The sequence below is a fragment of the Bos indicus genome, chromosome 4 (genome assembly GCF_029378745.1).
Source record: "Bos indicus isolate NIAB-ARS_2022 breed Sahiwal x Tharparkar chromosome 4, NIAB-ARS_B.indTharparkar_mat_pri_1.0, whole genome shotgun sequence".
Lineage (NCBI taxonomy): Eukaryota > Metazoa > Chordata > Mammalia > Artiodactyla > Bovidae > Bos > Bos indicus.
In genome coordinates, this window is record NC_091763.1 from 46701734 (window position 1) to 46721701 (window position 19968).

Consider the following 19968-nt stretch of genomic DNA (forward strand, 5'->3'; position numbering starts at 1 on the left):
GAAACTTCATAATTTCAGTCATCCACATTCTTAAACTTTAGATAAATGGCTTTATTTTTTAAGACTGTTGTTTCAATTAGCATTAATGCCAACCTTACTATAGGAATTGTGTATATAGTTCTTCAAAGATGTTGAAGCACATTAATGTTATTCTTACAGGAATGACCATTTTCAGAGACTCCATATGTAACCACTGTAAACACTATTTTCAAGTCCTTTTGTCTGTTTCTACTTGATTTTAATGATCTACGACTGAGCAACTTTCACTTTCACAAGCAAGAAAAATTATGCTCATGTGTAGTTTGGATTGCTTCTGTTGTTTAGTCGCTCATTTGTGTCTGACTCTGCAACCCCATGGACTGTAGCCCACTAGGCTCCTTTGTCCATGGGATTTTTCAGGCAAGAATCCTTCTCTACAGTCTGGATACTAGATGTCAAATAAATCCTTAAACAAATAATGTGCCAGTTTAAAGCTCACCAAAAGATGCCAGTAAAAAGGATAAACTGTTGCTAAACAATGGAATAATCACTCAACAATACTAAACAAGGAACAATAAATCCTAGAACATGAATAAATTTAAAAGAACTCTGCTAAGAAAGAAGTCAAACTATAACGCATATGATTCCATTTTAAAAAGGCAAACCTTTAGTGATGAAAAGCAGAACAATGGTCACCAGAGGCTAAGGAGTGGGGAAAGGGTACCGACTGTAAAGGGACTCAGGGGAACTTTTGGTGCTGATGAAATGTTACCTCATCAATGTGGTTACACCATGTGTATGTACAACAGTCATTGAACTGTATACCTAAAAATGGTGAAACTTATTTAACGTAAATTACATCTTAATAAAGCTGACTAAAAGGAAAACAAAACAAAACAGATCATCATAGCCACCAGTGAGCTTAACCTAGTGAGCCACCACGCTCTTAACTTCTTAACCTTAACTCTTAACCTATGCTCTTTTTACACTCCCAATTGGTTCAGGTCAAATACTCTTTACTACCAAATATGAAATTCTGCAAACCTCCAAGTCATAGATATGAACACATGGGAAACTCATTGCCTAGTTTTAAACCACTCACTGTTTTACAAGGGCAGTACTGCACAGATTAAGAGAACAAAACTTTAGTGTTGAATGTATAAGAGTCTTACCTAAGGTGGAACAGAAATTCAAAATATAAGATGGTGCTGAGCCGAGCACCCATTAAACCAAATGTTACAAATAACTCTCCCTTGTATTCACACGGCACAGTACCATCCCAGTTCAAGTTTATCTCACAACTGAGGACTGCTTGAAAAACATCAAACTGGTATCTCATCAGACTGATGTGGCAGGAACTAAGGTACTCCACCAGTCTAAGCATCCCACCAACTCAAAGAGAACTCAGGGACTGTGATATTCTCTTCTTCCCCGTGTCATAAATTTTCTGATTCTACCCTCTAGTTCCAAATTCTGCTTGACTACCCAATTACAGAGAAAATACCTCACATCTGTTCAAGAAGTATTTATCAAACTTTTTTTTTCTTGCTAAAATGAGTAGAATGTGTCTTCATGCGTGGAACCAGGTGTTTACCAGATTAGAGCATACAAATAACAACACAAAACAAGGCAGACACTGGTTCAGAAACCCTGCTAACCTTAATTACCTCAACACAGTCATGGCTCAGGAATACAGTGACAGAAGAAAATATCCAGAAAGGCAGAGACGCTCTCTCTGGCTAGTTTAGTCCCAAGGAATTTGGAAAGAAGTGGCCTCTGAGGCTGACCTATGAGGGCTTTGGAGGCAAGGGGGACTCTCAGGAAGGAGACCCAGGCATGGCAACAGTAAAGTCTGCTTCTGCTGATACACAAGGTCCCCAGAGCAGAATATGGGCAGAAGTGCTAGAAAGAAAGGTTGGGACCAGATTTTAACACCCTTGAATTAAGAATATGGAGTTTATTTCTAGTAGGATATAAAATGCCATGCAAAACTAAATCTATTTTTACTTTAGATATATAGTAGTTCTTAGAACTATATACCATGATCACGTAGAAGCTTTTTCAAAAGACAAAAGCCTAGGAACAGGAGATTCTGACTCCGCAGGTCTCAAATGTGGCCTCGGCCCATGTCACTAGGAGACTGACACACATCCATGGTTAAGAATTTCTGCTATAAGCAGTCATTACCATATCTAACAGATGTCTACTGGCAACACATCCAAGTGTGCTTATGACTCAAATACAAGTGAGGAAAGCAGATACAAACAGACACAGGCAAAGAAAGGCAGATAGAAATAAGAATTCCTGATGCTCCAAAAGATTTCAGGAATAGGATGCTCCATTCTAGTAAATGTATGTCTCTTTAAAAGTCATTACACTAATCACAGTCTGTTTTAATCATCTACTTCATTCAAGTAAAACCAAATTTTAGTTAATTCCATCAAAATATAAATAAATAATTAAGAGTTCAAACAGAAAAGCACAGCTAACAGACTTTTAACATGACTGATTATTAACATCGTATTTTTCTCCCCTCCTTCCCTTAGTAAAAAACAAAAAAACAAGAAAGTCGAAAATAACAGACAACAAAACAGTAAAAATCAAGAAACAAGAAAGACAACAAACTGAATGGAAGAGGTAACAACTAGGAAGAACAAAAGCTACAACAAAAAGTGACAGACATCGATCAGAAACCTCCTTAGAACCAGAGCATGAAAACCAAGGGCTGGGGAAGCACCAGGTTGTGGGAGGTATGCTACTGAATCCGCAGAGCAGCTGGACACAGCAACAGCTCCCTCTCCGCTCACCCTAACCCCAGGGCGGTCAAAGACTGTAATCTGGCTACAGAATTTTGGAGAAGTTATGGTAAGGTACTGTGATGAGAAACCAATTTGATGATTAATAGAATCTCAGACTCCTTACTCCACTCTGCCTCCCTTTAGAGGCGTGAAGAGAATTCTTTATGGAAGAAACTGAATAGCCACATCCAGGCCAGGCCCACATACAATTACAACAGAATTTAGTTTTAAAAATACTTCACTTAAAAACTAATGAGCATTTACATATCAGCCACTGGATTCTCTCTACACTGGGATGAAGGACATCCAGTTCCTATAACCCAGGTCTGTTTTAGGCTTTCCACTACTGGGGCAGGGGGTGTCGAAGACTCTTCATTAGGTGTGACTTTGAATAGATGACTGAGGACAAGAGCTATGCTTTAGTGCCTGTGTGCTTATTAGCAAGTGTCATTTTACTAAGAGATATTAAATAACATAAGCTGACTAAAAAATCAAAATTGGGGGCTTTCCTGGAGGCTCAGTGGTAATGCATCCGCCTGCCAATTCAGGAGACATGGGTTTGATCCCTGATCTGCAAAGATCCCAAATGCCACGGAGCAACTGAGCCTGTGCTCCAGAGCACAGGAGCTGCAACTTCTGAGCCCACATGCCGCAACTACTGAAACCCATGCACCCAAGAGCCTGAGCTCCACATCAAGGGAAGCCACTGCAGTGAGACACCCACACACTGCAGTTAGAGTAGCCCCACCTGCTCACCACAACCAGAAAAGAGCCCACCAGCACAGCCAAAATAAAATATTAATAAATAAATTTTAAAAGTCTAAATTGAAGAAGTATACGCCTACTTCTTTATAAATTCATCAAGCCTATAATCTAAAACTTTGATTTCATTATCTTACATTGATTCAATGAATGAAAATTTTCTGTATTAAAGAATATATTTACTATTCCTTTCTTCTTCCCAAATATGCAGTAAGTAATAAAGTACCAGTTGGTCCCATCACTTCATGGGAAATAGATGGGGAAACAGTGGAAACAGTGTCAGACTTTATTTTTCTGGGCTCCAAAATCACTGCAGATGGTGACTGTAGCCATGAAATTAAAAGACGCTTACTCCTTGGAAGGAAAGTCATGACCAACCTAGATAGCACATTCAAAAGCAGAGATACTACTTTGCCAACAAAGGTTCATCTAGTCAAGGCTATGGTTTTTCCTGTGGTCATGTATGGATGTGAGAGTGGGACTGTGAAGAAGGCTGAGCACCGAAGAATTGATGCTTTTGAACTGTGGTGTTGGAGAAGACTCCTGAGAGTCCCTTGGACTGCAAGGAGATCCAACCAGTCCATTCTGAAGATCAGCCCTGGGATTTCTTTGGAAGGAATGATGCTAAAGCTGAAACTCCAGTACTTTGGCCACCTCATGCAAAGAGTTGACTCATTGGAGAAGACTCTGATGCTGGGAGGGATTGGGGGCAGGAGGAGAAGGGGACGACAGAGGATGAGATGGCTGGATGGCATCACTGACTTGATGGACCTGAGTCTGAGTGAACTCCGGGAGTTGGTGATGGACAGGGAGGCCTGGCATGCTGCGATTCACGGGGTCGCTAAGAGTCAGACACGACTGAGCGACTGAACTGAACTGAAAGTACAAGAAATTTTGTTGAACAGATATACTATTTCTATGTGTTAGGAATTCATGAGCAAAGAATCTTAGTAAGGACTCAATTACAAACCGGTGGCAAGAACAGGCAAAAATTCTCAGCTGGTGTACACCTGACTGAGAGGCATACAAGTTAGTCTATCCATCACTACTTATTTGGGAGAATTTTAGGAACTCAAATAATATGACTTAAATCCTGAAAAAGTGAAATAAGCTTTCACTTAAATGGTTGTTTTAAAATCAGCAGACAAAAGGTGGAGCTTAAATGTGGCAATAAAATTCATGTTTTATACACTGAATGCTTTAAAGTCAACTTGTTTCTCCTCATTCTTGGATCCTTATAGTTTTTACAGTCTGACTTGTGATACCAAGCTTAAAAAAAAATCTCTTTCAATAGTTTATTGTCCTGAAACACAGTCTCAAGGTAACTTACCAGGTCAAAGATTTTCCACATTTAAAAACCAAACATACTAAGAAACTGCTATACAAAAATCTGTATAAGTTACACCGCCAACATTAGGCAACATCTTTACTGATAGTTTAACTGCTTAAGATGAGCTCCTACAAATATTCCTCTACAGACACCCAGACACCAAAGAAAACACCATTTTCATTCAATGGCTCATTAACTTTTCTAATAAGTAACAATCCATGCTATCAAAACAAAAAAGGCACTATCATTAGTAAAGCTTGAAACTTAAAATATGAAGTAAAATTTGATCAAACAGTAGCTGAAAACAATATTCCCAACAATTTAAGCATTTCAAGCAGAAAACAGTTTTTAACAGTGAAATTGCCATTTTAAAACTTCTATTTTCTTACCTGCTTTTAGTATCTACTCTGAGTACTGCTAACTCTTTAAACACTATTATTCTGCAGTATCCCTTACATGTTTTCCTTCATAAATTACATTTTTGAGAAAGTATTCTAGTGTAAATGCAGCAATAGAATGAATAATAACATGAATCTTAAAACACACTTCCAACAGACCTACCTTATATGTTATCATTGTGTATTTGCTTCATCATGAACAAGAGTGATAAGGCCCTGCTGACTTTATTTTGTTGAAACTACACGGGAAACAGAAAAGAGAAGTCTATAATTTTACTGAGGAAAAAGCCAAATTAAACTCTAGTTCCTGCTATGAAGCAGGCATTATCTAAAAGCTTTCACATTTATTCAAATAAATATTTTTAAACTAATCTTTTTTTAAAGGAACAAAGAGCACAGAATAAAATTTCCACTACTAATGCAATTCTTTGTTCAAAATGACCCAAGGATAAGGGAGTTGTTGAGTCTATGCTGACTGCACAAAGACACCTGAGGGGCCAGACCCACCTCTACCCAGGGCTTCTCCATCCAGAAAAATAGGTTTCACAACCTTAACTCTACCTGCCCAGATGGGCCCAACAGCCATAACTCCAAGAATAATCTGCACATCGCTTCAGCTTAAAAAGAAAAAAATCAACTGCAACAACTATACTTGAACTAATGTACGCAAAAATGAAAAAGCTTATTCTGAAGAGATTAGGAAGGTGCTGACCAGTTAGTCACAGGCTTTCTTTCTACATTTTAATAATCCAGGCAGAAGGTGGAACTGAAGCCCATTCCTTCCCAATCTGCGTCTGTCATCCTCGCATACCTCCCTACCCGAGTGGATCTCCTAGTAGGACTCAAGACCATCTGCTGCTGCTGCTGCTGCTAAGTCGCTTCAGTTGTGTCCAACTCTGTGCGACCCCATAGACGGCAGCCCACCAGGCTCCCTTGTCCCTGGGATTCTCCAGGCAAGAACACTGGAGTGGGTTGCCATTTCCTTCTCCAATGCTTGAAAGTGAAAAGTGAAAGGGAAGTTGCTCAGTCATGTTCGACTCTTAGTGACCCCATGGACTGCAGCCCACCAGGCTCCTCTGTCCATGGGATTTTCCAGGCAAGAGTACTGGAGTGGGGTGCCATTGCCTTCTCCGCAAGACCATCTAGTCTGCCTTAAAAAGCCATGCTTCCTCACTCACTCTATCTCAGCAGATGCACTCTCCCTTCAACAGGCAAGTCTGCGGAAGGACCTGCACTCCTCCACAGAGCTCAGCCTTCAGGCAGTTCAATCACCTGCAGACATATTTTCCTCTCCCATGCCCAGGCACCACCTTCTCCACACCATCCAATTTCTGGTTCAGTGTCTTGCATATCACAAGATTTCAATACTCTGTATTTTTTCTCACCTGCATTTCAAACAGTTGAAATAAAGAAGAAAAAACCCTGAGTTCTTACTATAGAAGATAGCTCAAGAAGACAGCTACTATTCAAACATCTACTTTCTTTAATTTAAAAATATGCCACCATTTTCAAATTTTAATATTATTTATCTAAACCCTTTTCTAAAATAAATTCAATGCCCAAAAGTAATAAAATTATTTACCATATAATTCTGGATAATATACGTGTAAATTTAAACAAATAAAAATGTCTTTATCTGGAAACCCTACTTGTACTTTATAAGACTGCCTGACCAGAGAAAGGCTCAGCACAAACAAGGCTCATTCTACCATGAATTACATCACAGAACACCCAAACCTCTCATATAATCCTGCTCACTGTGAACCACTTCTGTGTTCTTATTCTAAGTAAAAACATGCTTTCAGGAGTGATGCCTTTATTTTTACAAAGCAATAACTGAACTTTAAAAACAAACTGTAAAAGATTCAAACATTCAATAAGATGGTACTTTCATTCAACAAGTATTTATTAAAGACCAACTACATGCCATGCAGACTTCCCTGGTAGCTCAGCTGGTAAAGAATCCTCCTGCAATGCAGGAGACCCTGGTTCGATTCCTCAGTCGGGACGATCCCCTGGAGAAGGGATAGGCTACCCACTCCAGTATCCTTGGGCTTCCCTGGTGGCTCAGATGGTAAAGAATCCGCCAGCAATGCAGGAGTCCTGGATTCAGTCCCTGAGTTGGGAAGATCCCCTGAAGGAGGGCATGGCAACCCACTCCAGTATTCTTGCCTGGAGAATCCCCATGGACAGAGGAGCCTGGTGGGCTGCAGTCCATGGGGTTGCAAAGAGTCAGACATGACTGAGAAACTAAACACAGCACATGCCATGCATTGTGCTAGGTATACACTGATTTACAAACAAGGGAACAGAATCTCTGATGATGAAACACACAAGGGTGTCTCATCTTTGAAGATTTTTAGTAACATCTCCAACATATAAAGATGGATATAGAAAGACAAAGTAGGTTTCTATTCCACCAGCAGGTGCATCCCAGCATGCCCCCAACAGAAAAATGGTTTCTATTTATGGGTTCAGTGGAATTGCTGACTTTGGGTTTTACGAAATTTCTTTCATGTGAAAGGAAGACAATAAAGTAATAACAGAATAAACACAAAGCTGGCTTCCTGAACCAGCTGCAACTGAAACAGTTAAAATTATAAACCTAAGAAACAGTGGTATTACTTTAAAAATTCTTATAATGTTTAAGAATGCTAAATCATGAAGGAAAAACCCAACAGATAAAAAGAACCATACCCAATGGTACATCTGAAAGTACGATAAACATACACAAACTGTATAATGATGCAAACCCAATTTTCCATTATCATTTCTAGTATCTCCATTACTATTCAAGCTGGTACTTTGTCAGACAATCATAGCACCTTTTGGTCCATCTTTTTATTCCCCTGGGCTTGGCACACGACTTGCGAAATCTTAGTTCTCCAGCTAAGGACTGAACATGGGTCGAATCCAACAGCTAAGGAATTCCCCTCTTCCATCTTTTTTTTTTTTTTTAAGTGAAAACTTTTATATTTGGAATTAGCCAGCTGGACTCAGTTTAGATGATCCCAATTTTGTTGGCAACATCCAAAGCATCACAGTCAGGAGCCAGTCGAACATACGCCTTCTTCTCTCCATCAGGCCTGATCAGAGTATTGACCTTAGCCACATCAATGTCATAGAGCTTCTCCACAGCCTGTTTAATTTGGTGCTTTTTGGTCTTGACATCCACAATGAATACCAGTGTGTTGTTGTCTTCCATTTTCCTCATGGCTGACTTGGTGGTGAGAGGAATTTGATGGTGGCATAGCGGTCAAGTTTGTTTCTCCTGGGGTGCTCTTCCGGGGATATTTGGGCTGCCTCCTGAGCCGCAGTGTTTTGGGCCGCCAGAAGGTGGGCTTCATCTGGATCTTCTTTTTCTTGTGGCTGTGGACACCTTTCAACACTGCTTTCTTGGCCTTCAAAGCCTTTGCTTTGGCTTCAGCTTTAGGAGGGGCAGGGGCTTCCTTCTTCGCCTCCGGCGCCATCTTCATGAAAAGGCCCCCTCTTCCGTCTTTAAGAAAGCTTTCCAGGTGGCGCTAGTGGTAAAGCTGCAGCCTGCCAAAGTGAGACGTGAGAGAAGCAGGTTGATCCTGGGTTGGGAGGATCCTCTGGAAGAGGAAATGGCAACCCACTCCAGTGTTCTTGCCTGGAGAGTCCCCATGGACAGAGGAGCCTGGTGGGCTACGGTCCACAGGGTCACAAAGAGTTAGACATGACTAAAGCAACTTAGCATGCATGCATCTTTAAAGAGAAAATTACCTTGGTAATCAAAACCAAACAATGTAACAAAAACCAAAATACACCTGTGTGAACATAAAAATTATAATTATAAAATTTTAGTTCTAGTTCTTTCGAAATTCAAGCTGAAAATGATTAGCATAACCACCTTCCCATAGAAAAATTTGACTTACTATCCAGTTCTCTCTGTATGTATCACCTATAATCTGATTCAGCTTTTCTGTTTCCCCTTCCAGGGACAATCACAATCACCACCATTTATATACAACAGTGGTGAACAGAGACCCTAAGAGTTATCCTCAACTTCAGCCCCTGCCCCTAAATGTGATTGGCTACCAATGAATTGGCCTCTTTGATATCTACAGACCTTCCTCCCACTCCTACCACCCTGCTGTGCTCAGACCACAAATACCTCAACACTCAATTACGATGATGTTACCCTCAACCTCCATTCACCCAATTTATGTCCTACACATTAGTGAAAATAAGTCTTCAAAAACACAAATGTTATCTCATTTCTTTCTTAAATTCTTTTGCCCTCAAGATAAGGCAAAATATTCTTAACATGATAAATACAACTCTGACGATCTGGGCCTTGCTTAAGGCCCCAGCCTCATCCAACCCCTTTGCTCCTTTTTGTCTCCCTCATATTTATTTATTATATTCCATTATTCAAAACAAAACAAAACAGGTACACTCACTTGCATATTAACAAACCTTGACATTTAGTCATAATTGCTTCAGATCTTTTTAAATGAATGACCAAGTTACTACAGAGCTGAAGCCCAACCTCTCCCCCGCCTCAGTTCGTCCTTCGACAGTTAACAGCTATCCGGAAATTAAGACTCAGCTTGTACCAATAACAGTATGATACAACATTTTACAGTTTTTTCCCAGTTTGTTTTCCAAGATTTATCTATGTTGATAGAGGTAACTCCAACTCCAGTTCTCACTGTAACTGTCATATAGTATTACGTCATCTTAATATTTATCAGTATATTGAGTCCTTTTCTCAATGAATGTCCAGGATGTATATTATCATAAACATTCTGACATTTTCACACACATCTCCCTGTACACACATACAAGAGCTTCTCAAAGGCAGCCTGTCACTTCTGTCAAGCTATACTCAGCAACTCATGAAACCAATGTACTGGGTCACAGACTGTATTTTATTAAAAAAGAAATAAAGTAGAAAATATGCATTTAGGTGTAAGAGTACTGCTTCTTTTAACATTTCAGTTATACAAAGATAGGTTTGGGTACACACTGGGTCACGAAAGAAAAAATATGAAACTCCCTGCTTAAAAGTGTATAATCTAGAGGTCAAAGAATTACCCACTTGGAGTTTTCCTTTAATGTGTGAGGTAAAGCTCTGGTATTGGTTCATTCCATATGTATAACCAATTGTCCCAGCAATTGTTTATTTTAGATGAGATTATCAAGTTACACACATTCACCGAATTTACAGGCTATTTCAGAAGAAATGGCTTCCACACAATATAAAATCGTTCCATCCTTTGTTCACATCATGTTCAAGAGGGCTTTTACATCTTCAGGAATATTTTGTCATTTTTTCCATAAGGACAGGCATAGCTTTGTAACGAGTTATTTCTAGGAATTCAGAATCTCTGTCCTTTACTCACAAAAGATCTTAACACACTTTTAACTTACCTAGTAAACACACCCCTCAAGTATCATCTGGTCAATGTTATCTACTTGTAGTTTGCTACCATCTTCCATTTTGGAACATTTAGAATTCCAAATCAAACTGCAAACTGTCAGTGAAAATATGTCCTACCATTATACCTGATTTTATGAACTATGTATGTTGTGCTGTTATTTAAAGTGAACTTGAACATCTTCCCTGACCCCCAAAAGTTTCAAATGTTTATTTGCCAAATCAAAGTTAGTCCTTTTCATGAGAAAAGGTCCTAATCTCAAAAGACACATGAGCTTAAACATAAAAAGGGTGCTAAAGTATCAACTGAACAGATCCCCCTTTCCTAGAATGTTGCCATCATCCGAAAACTGTCAGTAAAATATGCCTTGCTTTTTTGCCTATAAAATCAGTAAATGATGGATTTTATTTAAGAGAAGCAGCTGGCTTCTCTCCATCTGCAATGGCGAATCACTGCTGCTACCAACCCTGGAGCAGGCTAGAGCCAGCTGCCAACCAGCACTTAAGCTCATCTTCCTGGTAACTTCCTGTTTAGAACTCACACTTGAAGTTGTTCCCGTGTCACATCCTGGATAAGTGTGGCAGGGCTTCCAAATCACCCCCCAGCCTCTCTCACAGATGATGGCCATCTTACTCCCCAAATCACTCCAAGTATGACCCACAGCCTTCATTTTCACTCAGAACATCTTAAATCTGGTGAAAATCTGGTGAAAAACTGCACAACCATTTTTTATACTGTAATTACAAAATCAAAAAAAAAATAAGAAAATATCAAAATAAGAAAATAACAAAGGTCCATCCAGTCAAGGCTATGGTTTTTCCAGTGGTCATGTATGGATGTAAGAGTTGGACTGTGAAGAAAGCTGAGCACTGAAGAATTGATGCTTTTGAACTGTGGTGTTGGAAAAGACTCTTGAGAGTCCCTGGGACTGCAAGGAGATCCAATCAGTCCATTCTAAAGGAGATCAGCCCTGGGATTTCTTTGGAAGGAATGATGCTAAAGCTGAAACTCCAGTACTTTGGCCACCTCATGCAAAGAGTTGACTCATTGGAGAAGACTCTGATGCTGGGAGGGATTGGGGGCAGGAGGAGAAGGGGACGACAGAGGATGAGATGGCTGGATGGCATCACTGACTTGATGGACCTGAGTCTGAGTGAACTCCGGGAGTTGGTGATGGACAGGGAGGCCTGGTGTGCTGCGATTCATGGGGTTGCAAAGAGTCGGACACGACTGAGTGACTGAATTGAATGGAAAGTTTAGAGTTAAATTAAAAGAATATACCGGTTGGGATATAAGGATAAGAGAACAGTGATTTCTTTCATCTGCACTCAGGAGCAAGTCATTCCTCATTTCTGGCTTTCTCTACCTTTTATGTTAAGATTACTGGAAACATCTTAGTAATGAGAACTGTGGCTATTAACTGCTGTCAGGTCCTTTCTCTCCCAGAATCAAAAAAGGCATGTTAGGTTCAAACCCAATAGCTGAAAGCAAATACAAAACTCTCACAACTCAGTGATAAAATAGATAAATGACGCAGTTTACAAGTGAGACAAGTGAGAATCTTAACAGACATTTCTCCAAAGATGATATATGTTTGACCAAATAGCACATGGCAATAAGTAATGACAATCAAACCTCATCAGCCATCAGGTAAATATAAACAGAAGCCACAGTGAGATACCACTTCACACCCAATGGGATGGTTATAATAATAAAGATAATAACAAGTGTTGACAAGGATGTGGAGAAAGTGGAAATCTCTTATAATGCATGTATGAATGAAAAATGGCAAGCTGCCTTGAAAAGCAGTCTAGAAGCTTCTACAAAAGGTTAACCATAAGGGTTACTTCAGGCTCAAAAATGGGAGAGATGGGACTACCAGTGAAGTCAAGTGAATTATATAAGAAGCCACAGAGCCATGACAAAAATCAAGAAGGATCTGGGCCCAGGATTTGATTGGGCTTTATCCTCATGCTTTATTAGGGAATAAGAGGCTGCTGCTGCTGCTGCTAAGTCGCTTCAGTCGTGTCCAACTCTGTGCGACCCCACAGACGGCAGCCCACCAGGCTCTGCCGTCCCTTGGATTCTCCAGGCAAGAACACTGGAGTGGGTTGCCATTTCCTTCTCCAATGCATGAAAGTGAAAAGTGAAAGTGACATCGCTCAGTCGTGCCCGACTCCTCGAGACCCCATGGACTGCAGCCCACCAGGCTCCTCCGTCCATGGGATTTTCCAGCTATGCTTCCTCAAATCCTTATCTCTGAGTTTGAAGACAATCCCCCACTAGTTATTCCATCAGAGTCCCCAGACTTAAAACATCTCTGTTATTTTACAACCTCATCCAAGGAAATCTCAAGGTACAAAGACCCCAAGTCTATATAGAAGAGCTAAAGCACTGATACATAATCAAAAACTACAGTACACGTCTGATAAGTTTTATTTGTTGAATGGACATTAGACATAGAGAGCCTCTTGTTCTTCTGTTTTTCCTCCCCTGGGTTCCAAGCTCATACTTAGCTTCAGAAAACAGAAAGCTTTTCAGAAACACCTGTTTATGAATTTGGAAGAATGCAAAACCACCCTCAGGCTCCTCAACACTCCAGCAGATCCTATGGCTCCCCCTCCCAATGTTAAAAACTCTCATCTCTGTCAATAATGCAACTATTCCTATTCTTGAAACTCCAAAAGCCAAATTAACTGTGCCTCAAAATCCAGAATTCTTTTTCACAACTCAGTAACCATCATATCACATATGTTATTCACCTCCCATTTAGATTCATTTTACTGCATCCAGAGGGGTTCTCAAGAAATTTACCTATTGTCTACTACTAAATGCACAGACATCTGCAAGAAAAAAACAAACAGATTCACCCATTTCTCCACTTCCTATTCCAGGCAAGTATCAGAAAAATATGAACCTCTGTGGCCAAACTACAAGTAAAAAAAAAAAAAAAAAAGTTATTTTGCTATGGGATAAAATACAGTCTTCTTTGGTGGCTCAGAAAGTAAAGAATCTGCCTACAATGCAGCAGATTCCAGTTCAATCCCTGGGATGGGACGATCCCCTGCAGAAGGGAATGGTTACCCACTCCAGTATTCTTGTCTGGAGAATTCCATGGACAGAGGAACCTGGCAGGCTTTAGTCCATGGGGTCGCAAAGAGTCAGACATGGCTGAGTGACTAACACTAACTAAAGTGCTGTCTTGTTAAATGATAGTCTCTTGAACAAACGGTCTTGAAAAAATTGAATATCCACATTCAGAAGAATGAAATTGAACCCTCATGTTACACCATACACAAAAATCACCTCAAAATGGTTTAAAGAGTTAAATATAAGACATAAAACTCCTAGAAGAAAACATAAGGGAAAGGTTTCATAACACTGGTTATGGCAATGATTTCACAGATGACACTGGAAGCTCAGGCAATGAAAGCAAACACAGGCAAGTGGGATTACATCAAACTAAAAAGCTTCTGTACAGGGAACAATCAACTAAAAATAGCATTAAATGTAATAATAACAAGGGAGAGTTAAATGCGTGCTAGCCACTGTCCTAAGCACTTTACGTACTTTCACTCAATCCTTCTTACAACTCTATGATGGATATTATTATTATCCTCCATTTTACAGAATACTACTAGAAAACTGGGGCCTATTTGATTTAACCCTCATATCAAGGAAAAGAACTAAGAAAAATAAAAAGTCTGACAAGGGTATTTAATAGGCCTATCCTGCCCTCCTACCCACAGTCCTTTGAAGTCATTTTATACCCTTACCTCATGTGCTATCAAACAAGCAAACTAACACCATACGCCACAGACCACAGGAAATCCATTTACTAGTTAGAGGAAAACGTGTACCTAGAACAACTGCCATTAATTGAACCAGTAACTCTAAACAGAACTTTTTAAAGTACAAAATGTATTGTTAAGGAAAAACATTTTCGATTTTAATGTGTTTGTTTTGTCACATTTCTTTTCTCAAAGAGGTAAATGCAGTAAAGGCCCTAAAAATACAGTACTTCAGTCCCCACTTCTGTGTTGTATATTCAGTCAGGAAAGATGAAGTAAAAACTGAGTTACTATACTTTACTGTACTCAATTACACAGAAAATGTAATGTTCTGTACTAATACAAAACAGCTCTGAGAGCCCAAAGAAGTAGTTTTTCCTCTTTCATTTAAAGAAATATTATTAACAAAAAAGGAGAAAAAAATCGCAGCAAATGTCTAACAACCTACCTTGACCCTCGGAGAAATGAGGGAGAAGGAAATAACTGACATGGGTAAAAATTCCAGATCCACAAGCTATTTTTAGCTGACTATTCTTAAAACAGGAAGATTTTAATAATAAAAGTATGAATAGTGGCCAGAATATCCTAAGTTGATAGGTGAAAAATGATGACGAAAAATATATAAAGCTCACTCACTATAAGTGTAAAACTGACTGGTTGTTACTAGAAAAATACACTGTCTGGATTTAGATCCTTTGAATAACATTTTAAAATTTTCTATCTGAAGCTGCAAAAAGCACATCAACTTTCTGAAAATATTTCTCTTCAAAATGTTTCTCACAAAAACTTCTGATAATCCAGTATCTGTAAAGGGAATATGAAAAATGCAATAAAAATTCTTTAGATATATAATGATGAGTCCAAAGTAAAGGTGCAGAAATGATACCAAAACATCTTTTTATTCTTCTACTTTGGAGTCAAACTAATATGTACTGTCATCAGTACCTTTTTATATAGAAACACTGTACTTTACAAAGAAATACTTTAGTTTCTGCTTATATTAAACTTACAGTTCACAGAAGTAACAGTCTCTGCTGCCGTTTCATGGCGGAAATGAAGCTGGAATGACGCTAACCCACCAACAGTTGTTTAAAAAGCAGATACCCAAGAGAGCAAGAAAACGGCAGCAAGGTCAGCTCAACAAAGCAAGCAAATACAAACACCTCAAAAATTTAAGAGACTGTTACTTTAAAGAGTCCTTCTTTTTGGGCTAACATACAAAAATCCAGATACCTAAATATCTCATCATTATTATATCAAACATAAAGCCCTAATCACAACTCTTTGCTGTGACAGAGATATTTCTCTCCTACTGCCTCATTCAGGAATAAAATTCGAGTCAAGTTCCATGATTACAGAAAAGGAATAAGTCCTGGTAAGATTACTGAGGTAAGTACTGAGGCCAAGAGCCAAGAAATATCAGTCAAGCACATATAGGATAAAAATATTTGAATATATTATCAAGTACAAGTGGTAACAAAAAAGTCAAAGTAGATTTGGTGTCACAGAGATTGAATCCCGGAGCCAAGATAAAAATTGCACTAAAGATTTTAAGAACAAAGTGGTTCTGACGAAAATGGTGAGGACTTAGTGATCTGGGAAGGCTTCATGGGATGTAGGATTTAACTGCTCCTGACCTGAAGGCAGAATACAGGCAGGTTTGGGGAGGGCATTTTGTAATGAAAGACTGAGCCCCTGTACCAGCCTGAATAAACTAGATTAGGAATGAACACAGCCGACACGTTGGTTTGGTTGCTGTAGGGCTCAATCTCCACCCGAGCACCTAAGGATGAGTGACCAAAACCACGAAATTCTTTAATAAGAGAAATGTACTCCTTTAATAAACAATGGCTCCTTAAGGATGTGTTATGGCTCTGGCAGAGATGGAGGTGGAGCACCTCAGGCAAAGGAAAAGCAGTAAGGAGAACACGGGCAAATGCAGGGCTTCAGGCTGCCAGCAGCATGGATCCGTGGGACAGAATAAACTCAACTGCAAAGATGGTGGAGATGGATGTTGGAGATCACTGCTAGGCTCTGAAATTGGTAGAAAAGCAAGTAAGCAAAAAATGGGGAATAAGGAAATGACATACCTGCCTGTACTTCAGCATTAATCTGGAACACTTAAATAAAATGAATGGAAGAACACAGGATGCGCCAAACAATTTACCAAGAAAGTGGATTTACTTTCCTATAAAAGGCATATATACCAATGGGATACTCTTGATTTACTTTTCACATTTGTTGTAATTTGTTTTCTTAAAAAAAAAAAAAACATATAGATAAAAGTGTACTGAAATTCACATGCTGCTGCTCAATGTGAAATACTAAAATAACTGGGCAATATGTATCGAGAACCTTTAAAATGGTCCCATCCTGGGAATTCTGTGGCAGTCCAGTAATCAAAGCTTCACACTTTTAGTGGCAAGGTCCAGGGTTCAATTCCTGGTTGGCAAACTAAGATCCTGCAAGCTGCACAGTATACGTAGCAAAAAGAAAAATCCTACCTTACTTATTTTGTGATCCTGCCTTAGGAATTTATTCATAGAAAACAATCCAAACATTTTGAAATTAAAAAAGCACATACCAGTTACTATCAAGAATCACTGTTCATAGAAGCAAACATAAGACCATATGAATCCAGTATACCTGAATTCATTAAAAAATAAGGTTTTTTTTTTTTTTAATGAAGCTTACAAAGAGTCAGGAGTAAAGCAAAAATGGCCATGTAAAAAGCTGTATTTAAAAATTTGTCATCAATCACAAATTTGTAATGACTTTGCAAAAGTAACACAAAAATACTCAAAGTCATAAATTAAATTCAAGTATCTCTCCCTACTTTAAAAAAACAAACAAACATAGAATTATCTAATGGAGGCACAGATTAGTCTTTCACTGAAAACTAAGCATTTGATAACAGAATGCAGATACAATGGTGAATGGAATTGTTTCCTTAATTTCTCTTTCTGTTTTCTCATTATTAGTGTATAGGAATGCAAGGGATTTCTGTGTGTTGATTTTATATCCTGCAACTTTACTGTAGTCATTGATTATTTCTAGTAATTTTCTGGTGGACTCTTTAGGGTTTTCTATGTAGAGGATCATGTCATCTGCAAATAGTGAGAGTTTTACTTCTTCTTTTCCAATTTGGATTCCTTTTATTTCTTTTTCTGCTCTGATTGCTGTGGCCAAAACTTCCAAAACTATGTTGAATAGTAATGGTGAAAGTGGGCACCCTTGTCTTGTTCCTGACTTTAGAGGAAATGCTTTCAACTTTTCACCATTGAGGATAATGTTTGCTGTGGGTTTGTCATATATAGCTTTTATTATGTTGAGGTATGTTCCTTCTATTCCTGCTTTCTGGAGAGTTTTAGAAAGCCCAGAGATAAATCCACGCACATATGGACACCTTATCTTCGACAAAGGAGGCAAGAATATACAATGGATTAAAGACAACCTCTTTAACAAGTGGTGCTGGGAAATCTGGTCAACCACTTGTAAAAGAATGAAACTGGACCACTTTCTAACACCATACACAAAAATAAACTCAAAATGGATTAAAGATCTAAACGTAAGACCAGAAACTATAAAACTCCTAGAGGAGAACATAGGCAAAACACTCTCTGACATACATCACAGCAGGATCCTCTATGACCCACCTCCCAGAATATTGGAAATAAAAGCAAAAAATAAACAAATGGGACCTAATTAACCTTAAAAGCTTCTGCACATCAAAGGAAACTATTAGCAAGGTGAAAAGACAGCCTTCAGAATGGGAGAAAATAATAGCAAATGAAGCAACTGACAAACAACTAATCTCAAAAATATACAAGCAACTCCTACAGCTCAACTCCAGAAAAATAAACGACCCAATCAAAAAATGGGCCAAAGAACTAAATAGACATTTCTCCAAAAAAGACATACAGATGGCTAACAAACACATGAAAAGATGCTCAACATCACTCATTATCAGAGAAATGCAAATCAAAACCACTATGAGGTACCATTTCACACCAGTCAGAATGGCTGCGATCCAAAAGTCTACAAATAATAAATGCTGGAGAGGGTGTGGAGAAAAGGGAACCCTCTTACACTGTTGGTGGGAATGCAAACTAGTACAGCCACTATGGAGAACAGTGTGGAGATTCCTTAAAAAACTGGAAATAGAACTGCCTTATGATCCAGCAATCCCACTGCTGGGCATACACACTGAGGAAACCAGAAGGGAAAGAGACACATGTACCCCAATGTTCATCGCAGCACTGTTTATAATAGCCAAGACATGGAAGCAACCTAGATGTCCATCAGCGGATGAATGGATAGGAAAGCTGTGGTACATATACACAATGGAGTATTACTCAGCCATTAAAAAGAATACATTTGAATCAGTTCTAATGAGGTGGATGAAACTGGAGCCTATTGTACAGAGTGAAGTAAGCCAGAAGGAAAAACATAAATACAGTATACTAACGCATATATATGGAATTTAGAAAGATGGTAACAATAACCTGGTGTACGAGACAGCTAAAGAGACACTGATGTATAGAACAGTCTTATGGACTCTGTGGGAGAGGGAGAGGGTGGGAAGATTTGGGAGAATGGCAATGAAACATATAAAATATCATGTAGGAAACGAGTTGCCAGTCCAGGTTCGATGCATGATGCTGGATGCTTGGGGCTGGTGCACTGGGACGGCCCAGAGGGATGGTATGGGGAGGGAGGAGGGAGGAGGGTTCGGGATGGGGAGTGCATGTATACCTGTGGAGGATTCATTTTGATATTTGGCAAAACTAATACAATTATGTAAAGTTTAAAAATAAAATAAAATTGGAAGTAAAATCAAAAAAAAAAAAAAAAAAAAAGAATGCAGATACAATTCAATGAAACTAAAAACCTTGAAAATAAACAAGACTTCATGGTGACAATAAAACAGATATAAATAATAACAAAGTTCCAGACAAATGAGAACCTAGTCAACCAACTAACACCTGCAGATGATAAGATCAACAAAAATAACGCATTAAGACTCTTCAAATGAGGAAAACTTGTATATACAAGAATTAGGAGAGATCACTGGGAGAAGAGATGAAACTCTCCACTACTTTGACAAAATAAAGGCCCTCTTAATAATTCCTGTAAAGTTCAAATAGGAAGTAAAAAGTATATTGGGGGACGGAAATGGGAATATTACAACAGAAATAATGTTTGAGTAATTCTTTGTTCATTCTATGAACTGACCTACAGATGCAACAATATATATTTGTTAAGTATAAGGTAAAATTAATTTAATAGCTTATACTACTTTTGTATCAAAATAAGGCCCAGATGCTGGGAAAGATTGAAGGCAGCAGGAGAAGGGGACAACAGAGGATAAGATGGTTGGACGGCATCATAGAGTCAATGAATATGACTTTGAGTGGGTTCTGGGAGCTGGTGATAGACAGGGAAGCCTGGCGTGCTGCAGTTCATGGGGTCGCAGAGTCGGACACGACTAAGTGACTGAACTGA

The 19968-nt window shown here is 38.9% G+C and overlaps 1 protein-coding gene and 1 pseudogene across 16 annotated transcripts in view; both read right to left on the reverse strand.

Annotated features, from left to right (window-relative positions):
* Positions 1–19968, reverse strand: part of SRPK2 (SRSF protein kinase 2) — a 249317-nt gene that overhangs the window by 94903 nt on the left and 134446 nt on the right. Inside the window, exon 1 of one of the 16 annotated variants that reach the window (XM_070787245.1) lies at positions 5431–5448. The exons of 11 other annotated variants lie outside the window; for them this stretch is intronic. Coding sequence is in view for 4 of the 5 variants with exons in the window: in XM_070787232.1 (XP_070643333.1) it covers positions 1152–1363 (212 nt within the window). In the remaining variant the exon portion in view is untranslated. Of the gene's footprint in view, positions 1–1151; positions 1995–5430; positions 5449–19968 lie in introns of those variants that run through there. 4 more of the 16 variants (XM_070787232.1, XM_070787236.1, XM_070787243.1 and 1 more) reach the window with 4 other exon arrangements.
* On the reverse strand, positions 5515–19267 carry LOC139182603 (large ribosomal subunit protein uL23 pseudogene; annotated as a pseudogene).